Source organism: Polypterus senegalus, chromosome 7, assembly GCF_016835505.1.
Source record: "Polypterus senegalus isolate Bchr_013 chromosome 7, ASM1683550v1, whole genome shotgun sequence".
Taxonomy (NCBI): Eukaryota; Metazoa; Chordata; class Cladistia; order Polypteriformes; family Polypteridae; genus Polypterus; species Polypterus senegalus.
The window spans coordinates 174,353,940-174,368,447 of NC_053160.1; the positions used below are offsets into that span (position 1 = coordinate 174,353,940).

Consider the following 14,508-nt stretch of genomic DNA (forward strand, 5'->3'; position numbering starts at 1 on the left):
AGAGTCATGAGGGTCTGGAGCCAGCATGGGTATTAAGCCTGGGAGTGACATTAAGTCTATCAGAGGCACACCCACGTGGGCAAATTTAGACCTGCCAACGTGCATTTCTTTGGGCTGTGAGAGTCAAACCTGGGGTACCCAAACAAAACCCTTCAGACACAAGAAGCGCATGCAGGCTCCATGCAGACCAGGTGTAGGTTTCAACCACTGCCATGCTGAAACAGTGAAGTGGTAATGCTGGGCTGTGTCACTCTGCTGTCTTAAATTTGGATAATAAACTGAACTGGATTATGATCACTTGATACTGTATGAAATGCTCATTAGAAAAATCCATTGAAGCCATCCATTGTTTTAGTTGTTCCTCATTCTTCAGCCAAATGTTTAGAGCAGACCACGACAACGAAAGTACAGGCTTTCATTACATCAGCAAATAGAAATGAAGAGGGCTGATATTTTATATCTATTAACCTTCATAAAAGTACAGGTATGTTTTTTAACTATTTTTTTCCTTCACGCCTCTCCCTTGCCATTTATTGTCAGGTATAGTTTCAACATTCTGGAAAGGTGAAAGGAGGCAGCATAGCAAACAGTAAGCTTTGACTGAGTGCTTTTATTCCACAGAGATTTATTTCATGTGTTTTACAGTGGAGCCCTCTACACAATGGGCATGAAGGTACTGTGAATGAGAGCTCATAGAGCCGAATGTTCTGTAACCAGCAGTTATGCAACTTTTATAAAAGACTTGCATGAAACTACAGCCACTCAAAGTGACAATGCTGTCCTCATCTATTAGTCAAGGTCAGCTCCAGTGCGGCAGTTGCAAGATCTGGACATCTAAAATAAAAATCAATATATGTCTGCTTTTCATCTACAGTATTTAAATTACTTTCTGGTGTTTTTGTATTTTTAGTTTATACTTGTTTTGTAAAGCCTGCTGTGAAAGGTGTTATTAGACATAAAGGTTAATGGATTTATTACAGCTTTGAATACATGCATAATGGAAAGATAATCTAAAGGAAATAAAAGGGTGAAAGCATGAGACTTTGCAGGAAAAAATATGCTTTCTATAATGATCATTTTTTTTTCATTGAGTTATGGCTTTATTGTTGCTTTCCCGTGGGTGGCATGATCCCGTGGGTGGTATGATTCAACTCTGTTAAAGTGAAAAGAATTTGTAGAGTTAGATAAGGAGATCATTTCAAGAACTATTAAAAAATGACATTAAACCTTCCAAGTTTATAAGCAAAAACATTATTGACAATTGATAATTGAAGTTTGCTGTGTATTTAAGGAGATATGAAGTCTTTGGGGTGGCATGGTGGCACAGTGGGTAGCGCTGCTGCCTGACAGTAAGGAGACCTGGGTTTGCTTCCTGGGTCCTCCCTATGTGGAGTTTTCATGTTCTCCCCGTGTTTCCTCACACAGTCCAAAAACATGCAGGTGAGGTGCATTGGCGTTTCTAAATTGTCCCTATTGTTTGCTTAGTGTGTGTGTGTGTGCCATGCGTTGGGCTGGCGCCCTGCCTGGGGTTTGTTTCCTGCTTTGCAACCTGTGTTGGCTGGGATTGGCTCCAGCAGACCCCCATGACCCTGTAGTTAGGATATAGCGGGTTGGATAATGGATGGATGGATGGATGAAGTCTTTGCCATTTTTAGTCTTCATATATGTATTTATACATTATTGTGACAGGAACCCTGGCTGGCAAAGGCTTGTCCAAACATAAATGGCAATGAGAGACATGAGAATGGACAGACTTATTAGTGTCTCATTTTAAAGAAGAAGCATATGAAAGTGATAGTGGTGGTAAATGGCTACAAGTGGACATTCACCTTAACAAAAGGATAAGTGTCAGGGTATCTGTGTCCAACTAGTTGCTATGTCTCTGTCATTCCAACAGATGGCACATGACAAATATTTTTAGTAATAAAATGCATTACTGCAAATGTTTGTGATGCACCATCTGTTGGAATGACAAACACAATGCCTCTGTTATATGCCATTTGGCACAAGGTTTTTAAGGGCAGTGTAATTGTTTGTGATGTGCCACCTATTGGAATAAGATGTGAAATGTATTTAATTACTACAAATATTTGTGATGTACCATTTGTTGGAATGACAGAGGCATAGCAATCAGATGGGCAAACAGATATACAGACACTTATCTGTTTAGAATAAGGTGAATTTTTGTGATGTGCTATCTGTTGGAATGACAAATGCAATGCATATGTCTGTTATATGCCATTTGGTAAGGGATTTCTAAAGACAATGTTAATGTTTGTGATGCACTACCTGTTGGAATGGCAGATGCAATTTATTTTATTTCTGCAAATATTTGTGATGCACAATCTGTTGGAATAAAAGAGGCATAGAAACCAGATGGACACACAAATACACAGATCCTTTTGTTAAAGTGGTTGTTTGTCATGTGCCATCTGTTGGAATGACAAACATAATGCATATGTCTCGTTTACATGCCATTTAGTATGGGATTTATAAAAAAGCAATGTTAATGTTTGTGATGCACCACCTGTTGGAATGCCAGATGAAATTTATTTTATTATTGCAAATATTTGTGATGCACCATCTGTTGGAAAAAAATAGGCATAAAAACAGGATGGACACTCAAATACACAGATCCTTTGTTAAGGAGGATCTTTGTGCCATCTGTTGGAATGACAAACGCAATGGATATGTATCTTTTATATGCCATTTAGTATGGGATTCGCAAAAACAGTGTTACAGTACCCTCTGTTGGAATAATAGAAACATAGAAACTGGATACATACAAAATTAAACAAAAATGATAAAATCAGCCCATGTATTTAGTATGACTTGTTTAGGACTGTCTGTGCCCACATTGTCCATAGTGAACAAGCCCGGCACTTGTGATTTAGTTGGACTGTTCCTGTCACTTGTTAGCTGCTTCTGTCACATCAATGTTAGGGTCTTCTGCTATAATAACACACTGTGAGGCAGAGCCATTTCCAGTCTTTTATGTACTAAAAGTTATGACAACGATTTTATGTACTTATTGATATTAATACTGTATTTTATTTAAAAAAGATGCTTTCCGCTGTTTAATTCCCATAAGGTATACAATACAGACATATGCATTGCACATATTAATGCATTTCATAACTACAAATGTTTGTGATGTGCCATCTGTTGGAATGAGAAATGCAATACATTTTATTACTATATGCATTACAAAATATATTCCAATAGATAGTGCAAGTCTAAATTACTGCGGTGGGCTGGCATTCTGCCCGAGGTTTGTTTCCTGCTTTGTGCCCTGTATTGGCTGGGTTTGGCTCCAGTAGGCCCCTGTGACCCTGTAGTTAGGATATAGCGGGTTGGATAAAGGATGGATGGCTGAAGTCTATATTGATTACTTCCATTTGTAGCACAGGTAGTATGTATACAAAATGCTAAAGTCTGCCCATCGGCCACGTGATTACTTGTGAACTAATTGGGCTACAGCCTTTATCTTTCAAATTCAAAACATTTTAGGTAGCAGTAACCTTGGCAAAATGGGTTTATTACGTGAAAGTGATTGGCGAACCAAGTGGTGTGGCAGAAAGAAAAAGAATGAGCAGCAACATCTGCTGAGCGTCAAACAAGTCTCAGGGACTAATTACTTGATGAAAAACAGCATAATAGGAAAAAGAAAAAGTAGAGCAGCAGCATCTGCTGAGCATCAAAACAGCTTTTTGTCATTAAATACGTTTCATTTCAGGCTCATTGGTCTGTGTGTTTCACTAATATATTTTAGATTATGCCTACATACTCCAAATATTTCATGCATTTATTGTGCCATTGTATTTTTCTGCTTTTCTCTGGTCAACTCCAGTGTGGCTTCTGAGTAAAAGGTCTTTTCTGGTAATGACAGTTTGTCTGCTGCAGTGTAGGATGTCTGCTAATAGTGTTATTGGCTTCTTCAATCTAGTGCTTTATCCATCACAGTGTCAGCATCACAACCATTCATCCATCCCTCCATTATCCAACCCGCTTTATCCCAACAACAGGGTCACGGGGGTCTGCTGGAGCCAATCCCAGCCAACACAGGGCGCAAGGCAGGAAACAAACCCCAGGCAGGATGCCAGCCCACCGCAGGGCACACACACACACACACACACCAAGCACACACTTGGGACAATTTAGGATCACCAATTCTTTAGATATTAATTGTTCGATAAAACAGTTCTCGTACGCAGACTTCATTAAGAATTAATTAGATTTTATATTGACAAGTGACCGCCCACAAAAATGCAAATGTCCACTTTAATATCTGGCTTGGACAACAGGACTGAGCAGAAGTAATTCTAGAAAATAAGCCCAGAACTTACCATAGGATGTAGTTAAAACTATTGCTGTCTGTCATTGGCCAGTTGTTCTGAATATGGGAGCCATGTTAGGTCCAATGATAATAGAGAGAGGACAGAGAGAGAGCAGGGTTAGGGTTAGCGGGAGAGCTGCTTGGTGTCAGCGTCTTGGTATTTTGAACAGTGAGCAAGTGGGCAAGCCGCCGTTTTAAAAACAGACAAACCAGTAAAGTGAGGCAACCAAGGTACGTATTGTCTTTAGTTTATTTGGTATTTTAGAAACCCATCTTATATATTTAGGACAATAAATTATAATTCATTTTTATGAAATTTCGAATTTTTGTATGATTTCTTTCAGGTTATGGTAAGTACATGGCATTATTTTATACACACACACACATAGTATATAATCTGGCTCTGAACACCAGGAAAACCAAGGAGGTCATTGTCGACTTTAGGAGGCACAGCACCGATTTAGCCCCCCTTTAATCAACAGCGAGTGTGTGGAGAGGGTTCATACCTTCCGGTTTCTCGGCATCCTTATCTCCACTGACATCTCCTGGACAGACAACATCACAGCAGTCATCAAGTAGGCTCAGCAGCGGTTACACTTCCTGAGGGTCCTCCGAAAGCACAACCTGGACTCCAACCTGCTACTGACCTTCTACCACTCGTCCATCGAGAGCCTGCTGACGTACTGTATCACAGTATGGTACGGCAACTACACCATGGCAGACAGAGAGAGGCTTCAGAGAGCAGTAAAGGCAGCACAGAAGATCATCGGCTGCCCTCTCCCCTCCCTGATGGACATTTACACCTCCCGCTGCCCTCAGCAGAGCAAAAAACATCATCAAGGACAGCTCCCACCCTGGCTCTGATCTGTTTGACCTGTTGTCCTCAGGGAGGAGCTACAGGTGCGTCACAACAAGGACAAACAGACTCAAGAACAGTTTTTCCCCCAAAAGCCATAACCATTCTAAACTCACACATGCACCGACTACACAGTCTAACCCCCCAACCCTTGGACTTCCTTCTATCCATTAACTGTGCAATATCCAATATCTAAATGGAGCTAATAATAACTGTGCAATATCTGTATACTGTACAATATCATTACTCTCAGGATCCGACAGCCACTACTCACTGCACATGATCATCATTATTGTGCAATATTTAAATAATGTGCAATAACCCAATAGTGCAATAGTTATTTATTCTTTTCATATGTAAATAGCGTCGCAGAACTTTTCTTGCAAATTTTTTGAAACTTTTTGCACCATTTGTTTATTTATTTATTGTGTTCTACATATATGTCTGCACTGGAGGAGCTGCTTTTAATCTCATCGTACATGTGCATAGTGACAATATTCTGTTCTAAAGTAACATCTCACCTAACAAATCTTCTGAGAATGAAGCACTTTAGAAACAAGTTGGCATAAAATATATTACTGCTTTGTGCAAACTCCCAACATGGAGTAGTCATTCTCTGCCATTGATTTTGTGCTTACTGTAGAAGATGAAGTTATTATAAGTGAGTGTTTAGTTATTTCATTATTTAAAGATTTTTGTTTTTTGTGACGTATGAATAAAGTATTTGTCCTGTATGTCGCAAAAACGTTGAGGGATATCTTTAGAAACTAAACTGCAGATTAAAAAGAGGGTATAAGCTTTGAAAAAGAAATACCATGTAGCAGAATGAACAGACAGACAGGGCTGGTGCCACCATTAAGGCGAATTAGGCATTCGTCTAGGGTGCAGATCATAAGTGGGGGTACGCAGCTTCACAGATTACCTACAGAACAGTTTGGATGCCACATTAATAACCTTGGCCTAGGGTGCACCGGCACTGCAGACCACCAAAATGATTTTTCTCGATGGGCTGGCTGGGCTCTCCTTTAGAGATCGGGTGAGAGGCACAGACATCCGGCAGAAGGTCAGAACAGAGCTGCTGACCCTCCTCATTCAGAGGAGCCAACTGAGGTCGTTCAGGCATCTGCTATGGATGCTTCCTGGATGCCTTCATATGTATTGTAGGTTTTACAGGAACGACCAACTAGGATTGTATCTCCTAAATGGCCTGGGAACATGTTGGCAAGTGTGGCGGGGGAAACAGACATTTGAGCCTCATTGCTAACACTGTTGCCCCTACAACAGAAAAGTGGAGGAAAATAAATTAATTAACGAATGAATGAATAATGCAGAATCATTGTTGTTAGCACCTGTCTTCATTCATGCATACCGGACTCGGCTGTTAAGCTAACAGGCTATACCATCGCGACGCTACGACAGGACTAGAGACTCCAGTAAGAGCAGAGAAGGGTATGTGTGTGTACATCAATAATAACTGGTGCACGGACACAGTGATAGTGGATAGACATATCTCCCCTGACTTGGAGTACATGACTGTGAAATGTAGACCAATCTATTAACCGCGGGAGTTCAATGTGGTAATGATCACCGTTGTTTACATACCACCAGCTGCTAATGCTAACTTGGCTCGGAGACATTTATATAGCAGCATTAGCAGCCAACAGAGCCGTTACCTTGAATGCAGTGTTCATTATCCCATTATCACGAGGATTTAAACTCCACCAACACGTAAAGTGTGCTACTAGAGGAGCCAACACACTAGACAAGGTCTACTCAAACATCTAGCTGGGCTACAGAGCTAAGCAGCTTCCACACCTGGTCCAGTCTGACCACATTTCACTGCTGATGATTCCTGCATACACCACTCTCCGCAAATCTGCTCTTACCACCACAACATCCATCACAACCTGGCCTGATGACGCCTCTCTGCAGGTGCAGGACTGCTTCGACAGGACTACAGCAACTGAGACATTTTTGAAAATCCAGACCTGGAACTCTACATCGACAGTGTATTGTGTTACATCAAGACCTGCACTGACACTGTCACAGTGGAGAAATGTATTCGTTTCTATCCAAACCAGAAGCCCTGGATGACAAGAGCGGCTGATAAAGCGGCTGATAAAGGAAAGGAACACTGACGAGGCTCTCTACAGCATGACACGGTCCAACCTGAAGAGAGGCATCAGAAAGGCTAAGAGGGACTACAGGAGAAGGATTGAGGAGCACCTGGACAGTAATAACAGCAGCAGGCAGGTTTGGCAGGGAGTCCAGCACTTCACCAACTACAGGACCAGTCATGGAGCTGCTGAAGGTGACGCCTCAATGGCAGAGGAGCTGAACCACTTCTTTGCTCGCGTTGAGGTGGAACTACCAGAGGCAGCTGTTACACACGCAGCAGCAGCTCACAACAACATCACCCTACCGTTATGGTAGAGGAACACAAGGTGAGACGCTCGCTCCAGGCTGTCAATCCTAGCAAGGCAGCAGGTCCCGACGGTGTCCCTGGACGTGTGTTGAGGAGCTGTGCAGAGCAGCTGGCTGGGGTCTTTACAAAGATCTCTAACCTGTCACTGTCCCAGGCCTCGTTTCTCCCTGTCTGAAATCCTCCATCTTACTCCCTTTACCAAAAAAATCACCCATACCCTGCCTTATATTGAATGTTTGTGTTCCACCTCATTTCTTCATATCCTTTCATATCCTTTTGTAATTGTATTTATTTATATTTTGACACTGCAGGGACTGCACCTAATTTTGTTGTATTTGTTACAATGACAATAAAGATATTCTGATTCTGATTCTGAAGCTTCCCATAACTTTGCATCTAGTATTTCTAACAATATTGTGTTAAGAAGAGCAATCTGAAGAAGAAGATCACATTTTTTTCCCAACCAGCATGGAATTACAGACACATGTGCTTAGGGAAGGACTGACAGCTCATCCAGGGTTGGTCCTCACTTTACTTTAGTGGCAGAATCCATCTCCCTTTGAAAAAGTAAAATGAAGAAGTGGATTGATGAATGGGTGGACATATGAGAAATGCAAACTTTGAACTTTTGTTCTCTGCTTCTGTTCTTACAGGGTGCACAGGGCCAAACAGCCGCCTCTGAACTGAGTGGCAGTCTCAGTCTGATTATTGCCCTGACGCTGTTAGTGTGCATACTGCTACTGTGTATACCTGCAGTGACTGGAATCATCATACTGGGAATAAAACTCAACAAGGTATGCTATACTAATTAATACTTGACAGGATACTGAATATCCATCCATCCATCCATTATCCAACCTGCTATATCCTAACTACAGGGTCACGGGGGTCTGCTGGAGCCAATCTCAGCCAGCACAGGGCGCAAGGCAGGAAACAAACCCAGGGCAGGGCACCAGCCCACCACAGGGCACGCACACACACAAACTAACACACACACACCAAGCACACACTAGGGACAATTTAGGATCGCCAATGCACCTAACCTGCATGTCTTTGGACTGTGGGAGGAAACTGGAGTACCCGGAGGAGATACTGAATATATATTTTGTAATTGTAACACTATGGAAAGCAGCTTTGTCAATCCATTTTCAGCCGCATCTACAAGTACAAATGAAAACATATAAAAAGTCCCATACCATTTACTCCCTTAAAAGTAGCAAGAAAAATTTTGAAAAAAAAAAAAACTAAAGAATATCACTACCAGAAATTCACCGTTCACAAGACATTACGTTGCGTCTTGATCTTCGCCCACTGCTGAGGAGGACTGTGATTATTTTGAAAAAGCCACCAAAAACATATACACTCACCTAAAGGATTATTAGGACCACCATACTAATACGGTGTTTGACCACCTTTCGCCTTCAGAACTGCCTTAATTCTACGTGGCATTGATTCAACAAGGTGCTGAAAGCATTCTTTAGAAATGTTGGCCCATATTGATAGGATAGCATCTTGCAGTTGATGGAGATTTGTGGGATGCACATCCAGGGCACGAAGCTCCCGTTCCACCACATCCCAAAGATGCTCTGTTGGGTTGAGATCTGGTGACTGTGGGGCCATTTTAGTACAGTGAACTCATTGTCATGTTCAAGAAACCAATTTGAAATGATTCGAGCTTTGTGACATGGTGCATTATCCTGCTGGAAGTAGCCATCAGAGGATGGGTACATGGTGGTCATGAAGGGATGAACATGGTCAGAAACAATGCTCAGGTAGCCCGTGGCATTTAAACGATGCTCAATTGGCACTAAGGGGCCTAAAGTGTGCCAAGAAAACATCCCCCACACCATTACACCACCACCACCAGCCTGCACAGTGGTAACAAGGCATGATGGATCCATGTTCTCATTCTGTTTACGCCAAATTCTGACTCTACCATTTGAATGTCTCAACAGAAATCGAGACTCATCAGACCAGGCAACATTTTTCCAGTCTTCAACAGTCCAATTTTGGTGAGCTCGTGCAAATTGTAGCCTCTTTTTCCTATTTGTAGTGGAGATGAGTGGTACCCAGTGGGGTCTTCTGCTGTTGTAGCCCATCCGCCTCAAGGTTGTGCGTGTTGTGGCTTCACAAATGCTTTGCTGCATACCTCGGTTGTAACGAGTGGTTATTTCAGACAAAGTTGCTCTTCTATCAGCTTGAATCAGTCGGCCCATTCTCCTCTGACCTCTAGCATCAACAAGGCATTTTCACCCACAGGACTGCCGCATACTGGATGTTTTTCCCTTTTCACACCATTCTTTGTAAACCCTAGAAATGGTTGTGTGTGAAAATCCCAGTAACTGAGCAGATTGTGAAATACTCAGACCGGCCCATCTGGCACCAACAACCATGCCACGCTCAAAATTGCTTAAATCATTCCCATTCTGACATTCAGTTTGGAGTTCAGGAGATTGTCTTGACCAGGACCACACCCCTAAATGCATTGAAGCAACTGCCATGTGATTGGTTGATTAGAGAGAAATTGAACAGGTGTTCCTAATAATCCTTTAGGTGAGTGTGTATATATATTGTGGAAGTTGACCCGGACACAGACAGGCAGACACGTTCATGTCACCCACAAACACGTTTATTTACAATATTTACACTAATAAGTGCACCACAAACCCCCAAAGTCCCCAAAGTCCTGGCCACACAATGCCTTGCCCTCTCCAGCTCAGTCCTCTCCGCTCCCGACTCTCGCCCTGAATGAAGGGAGGCGGCCCCTTTTATCCGCACCCGGATGAGCTCCAGGTGCTCCCCGGCAATCTCCCGCTGAAACGCCCCAGAGTGGCGGAAGTGCCGGTTGTTCTCCTGGAAGCTCTCCGGGTGTCCCTGCTTCTCTTCCCCCCAGCACTTCCTGGTGTGGTGGAAGTGCTGAGGTCCAGGGTCCCCAAGGCATTGGGGCGCTCCTGGCGGTGACCACGGGCCCCTAGAGGGTGGGGCTTCCATGCCCTGAACCCGTGGCCCCCAAAGCAACCAGGAAGGCGGCCCCCATGTGATCCCAGATGGGCACACACCGACTTCCAGTCCTCCAAGGCGTCCCGGCCGGGTCGTGGCCCCTGGCATCCTCGATATATATATATATATATATATATATATATATATATATATATATATATATATATATATATATATATATATATATATATATATATATATATATATATATATATATACAGTAGACAGGAAGTGATGTAATGGGAGAATGGTATTCTGGGAAAGCAAGTGGGATCTTGAGAACTGGAAGAGGAAGTGATGTTGGCTGTCTTCTGAGAACCATAAGTGGTTTTAGGCTCTGGTTTCTTCGGCTGATCTGCATGGAAAGAGGAGAAAGAGTTAGATGGCAGCCCCAACCCCTGGTTTGGTGAGAACATACACTTCTCTGAGCCCATAAACTGTCTCCCAAGAGCACTTGTGTGACAGTAGATAGATAGATAGATAGATAGATAGATAGATAGATAGATAAATAAATAAATAAATATTATATATAAGTGTATTGTGCAGAATGAGCAAAATGATCTTAAAGAGTATCAGCATTTAGTTTGGGATGTCGTGAGGATGCATTGAATTTCCTGATAAGACCCCCAGAGGCACTTCTGAGCACATCTGTGGTTTAATGTGCTCCAAGAGAGCACCTTTAGAGGGGATGGAGGAGATTGTTTCATGATGGCATCCACTTTTGCCATTATTCTCTTTTCCACAACAGCTTCCAGAGTGTAAAGGTTTTACCCTGTGATGCTGCAGGCTTTCCTGATAAGTTTGATCAGGCATTGTGCATCTTTCTAACCAAAGATGGACCTTCTCCATGGACCCTCCCTCCCCTCCCCATCTTTAGAACCAAAGATGGATCCTCCCTAAAGATGGACCCATCCCCAGGAAATCACAGCATAGAACAACACAACGGCTACTACAGACTGGTAGAACATTTCCAGCAGCTTGCTGCATACATCAAAAGACCTGAGTCCCCTTAGGAAGTCCAGTTGGCTCTGGCCATTCTCTTCCAGTGCAATTGTGTTGTCAGACCAGTCCATTTTGTTGTTTATGTGAACATCCAGGTACTTGTAGCTCTGTACCACTTCCACGTCCTCCTCCTAAATGGTCTCATGGGCTCCTTGTCACACCAAAAGTCCACCACCAGCTCTTTTGTCTTCCTGATGTTGAGCTTTAGGTGGTTCTTCCTGCACCATAAGACAAAGATGTCCACAAGCCTCCTGTACTCTGACTCACCTACAGTATTATTTTCTGGCTGTAATGGAGAAGTTGTGTGGTTATTAGTGAACCTGTAATAGATAGATAATACCTCATTTTAGACTCATTTCAACTTTTTTACCTTTTAGATCTGGAAAAAGCTGTCAGAAAAAGACACCATATATGCTGAGATAAACCCCCATGCTACGTCATACAGACCAGAGACCGAATCAGCATATGAAGAATCAAATGCTCGCTACAGCCGCAGCACAATGTCCAGTAGAATTTCTTCATTCAGATTTTCTGGGGAGAAGGCTTTTGAAGGCTGTTTTGATGATGCGGATGGAGCAGCTAATTGGTCACATAACAGTTTTCCTCCGTTATGCACAAAATGTCTTCAGCAGTTCAAACTTTCAGATTGTGACAACCTAAGAAGATATGGATCAATTTATAACAGATCTGGGAGGCTCACCCAGGAGAAATCTGACCACCTTTGGAGTGGCATTGATCTTTCTCCAGAAGATGATAATTCAGCTCATTATGTAGACATGAATGCTTGCAGAAGGATGACACTTAACAGTGCTTTAGACCTTGAAGCAATTTATGATGTCCCTCGCCGATATTCATGTACCTGCTTAAAACACAGCAGTGAATGCGTCTCAGAACTGAACAAAGCCAACAAGGTAACTGATCATTCAGAAGTAAGCGAACAAACAACTAACACTGCTTCTAGAGAGGATTCGATAAGGAGATCAATCCCCTTTGTCGAAAGAAAACAAACAGACGCTGACTTAAGCAACTTGACCAGAGCAGAATCGAAAGATTCCGGGTTGGCTTCACAGTCTGGCTCACAGTCACTTGACCACGCAGACAACTTGAACCATGACATGGTGAGGAGTCAAGATCAAGACACCCTTTATAAACAGAGATCTACTTGCTCAAATAACTCTACAGTGAAGCAAGCTCCCAAAGGGGTTGGCAAATCCAAAAACAGATCAAAGCCAGCAAATCCTAGTTTAGATATTTAATATACTGGAGGTGTTATGTTATGTAATGTAAAATCAGAATTTGAGTGTTATTGCTGATTTCATCTGAAGCTGAGATAGTATCCTTACTATAAACATACAAACTGTGAAAGGTCTGGGGCCTCATGAATAAACGGTTCATACGCACAAAAATGTTGCATACATCTGTTTCCACACTCACATTGCAATGTATGAAAACTAAACTTGGTGTAAAGCCATGCACATTCTCACGCTAACACAATCCATTGCGTGCGCATGTTTTTGGCTCGGTTTTGCAAACTGGCAGCACCCAGCGTCAAAGCAGTGCTACAGTTCCTGTGTAGTTTCCTTTTCTTTTTTGGATTCACATCCCTGATGCGGCTTTATCAAATACACAGAAATTAACCGCATATTTCTATATATATAAAAATCCAACGTCTGTCTGTCTGCTTTTCACAAGAGAACTACTTAATGGATTTTGATCAGGTTATTTTCTATAATTTGCTTGGACATTCTGGTTGATTTTGCGACCACTCTCATCGCACTAAGTATCATAGTTCACTTGCGGCACCGATTTATTTGTACAAATTCGAGAGAGATGCAGCAGGCTGAGGGGAAGGGGGGGGCCCTCCTTACTTATGCACCAGCCACTGAGCGTATCTTACTTATCTAGCAAATGAGAGAACTACTTAACACATTTAGATTGGGTTTTTCTTTTGTATAATTTGCTTGAACATTCCAGTTGATTTTGTGACTTCTCTCATCATGCTAAGAATCATAGTTCACTTTGAGGATTGATATATTCGCAGTAATACGTTTTGGAAAGTACCTTGCCTCCCTTAGCTAGCGATACCTGTTTTGTTTATTGATTTTTAAAGTTTGTCCTGTTTCACTACTACACGGGTGGAGCCGCTGGGGATGGCTAGTCATTTATAAATTTAAGGCATCTGATTGTAATCAACCTGTAACAACGTAATGGTCCAATGGCCAAACTATTCCAAATACCACAGCTGGTTCAGCATTGTTACTCTCAGTGCACCATTCAGAGTATTTTAACCCACTGTATCCGAGTGAGGAATCACAGCTGTACAGACGCTCTTTGGTGGGTTTTGTTGAGAGCACAGAAGATAATCAGGATACAGCATCTAGCACACACTGCCTCAGCCATGTGCACAGTTCTGAACGTGAACTTTTAAGTGTCTCCACTTTGTATCACTCGATCAACTTCATTTTATTGTTTATACCACTGCCTAAGCCAATAATATAGTATGTTTTCCTTGCCTCCACTTCACATTCGCTAAAATTCTTTATTTCACATGCTTTTGCCATTGTCTTTTAACCAAATGCTGAACTGAAGGTGATTATGTATATTGATTTGCATATTTAATATTTTAAATTATGGGAGAAGTTGGGGTGAGACGCTAGGCGTGTGCACGTGTGTTACTTGTCACGCTGACCGGGATATGAAGATGAAGTGCGTGGAAATTGGCCTATGTACGGTTTTGTGCATCTGAATTTTTTTGTGCGTACACACATTTCCAGTTTTGTCCGTACGTCACGTTATGCATGAGGCCCCTGGTGTTTTATTGTGTTATTAGATCACCTATGACATGCACCTTACATGAAAGGTACCAACTAACCCTTTAGATTCTTTTCT

At 42.2% G+C, this 14,508-nt stretch overlaps 1 protein-coding gene across 1 annotated transcript; it reads left to right on the forward strand.

Annotated features, from left to right (window-relative positions):
* The first annotated feature begins 407 nt into the window (after positions 1 to 407).
* On the forward strand, positions 408 to 13,041 carry LOC120532220. Its single transcript, XM_039758069.1, has 3 exons — positions 408 to 484; positions 8,271 to 8,411; positions 11,997 to 13,041. The coding sequence occupies exons 1-3, from the start codon at positions 437 to 439 to the stop codon at positions 12,873 to 12,875; spliced, it is 1,068 nt and encodes a 355-aa protein (XP_039614003.1). The 5' UTR covers positions 408 to 436; the 3' UTR covers positions 12,876 to 13,041.
* Positions 13,042 to 14,508: the final 1,467 nt, after the last annotated feature.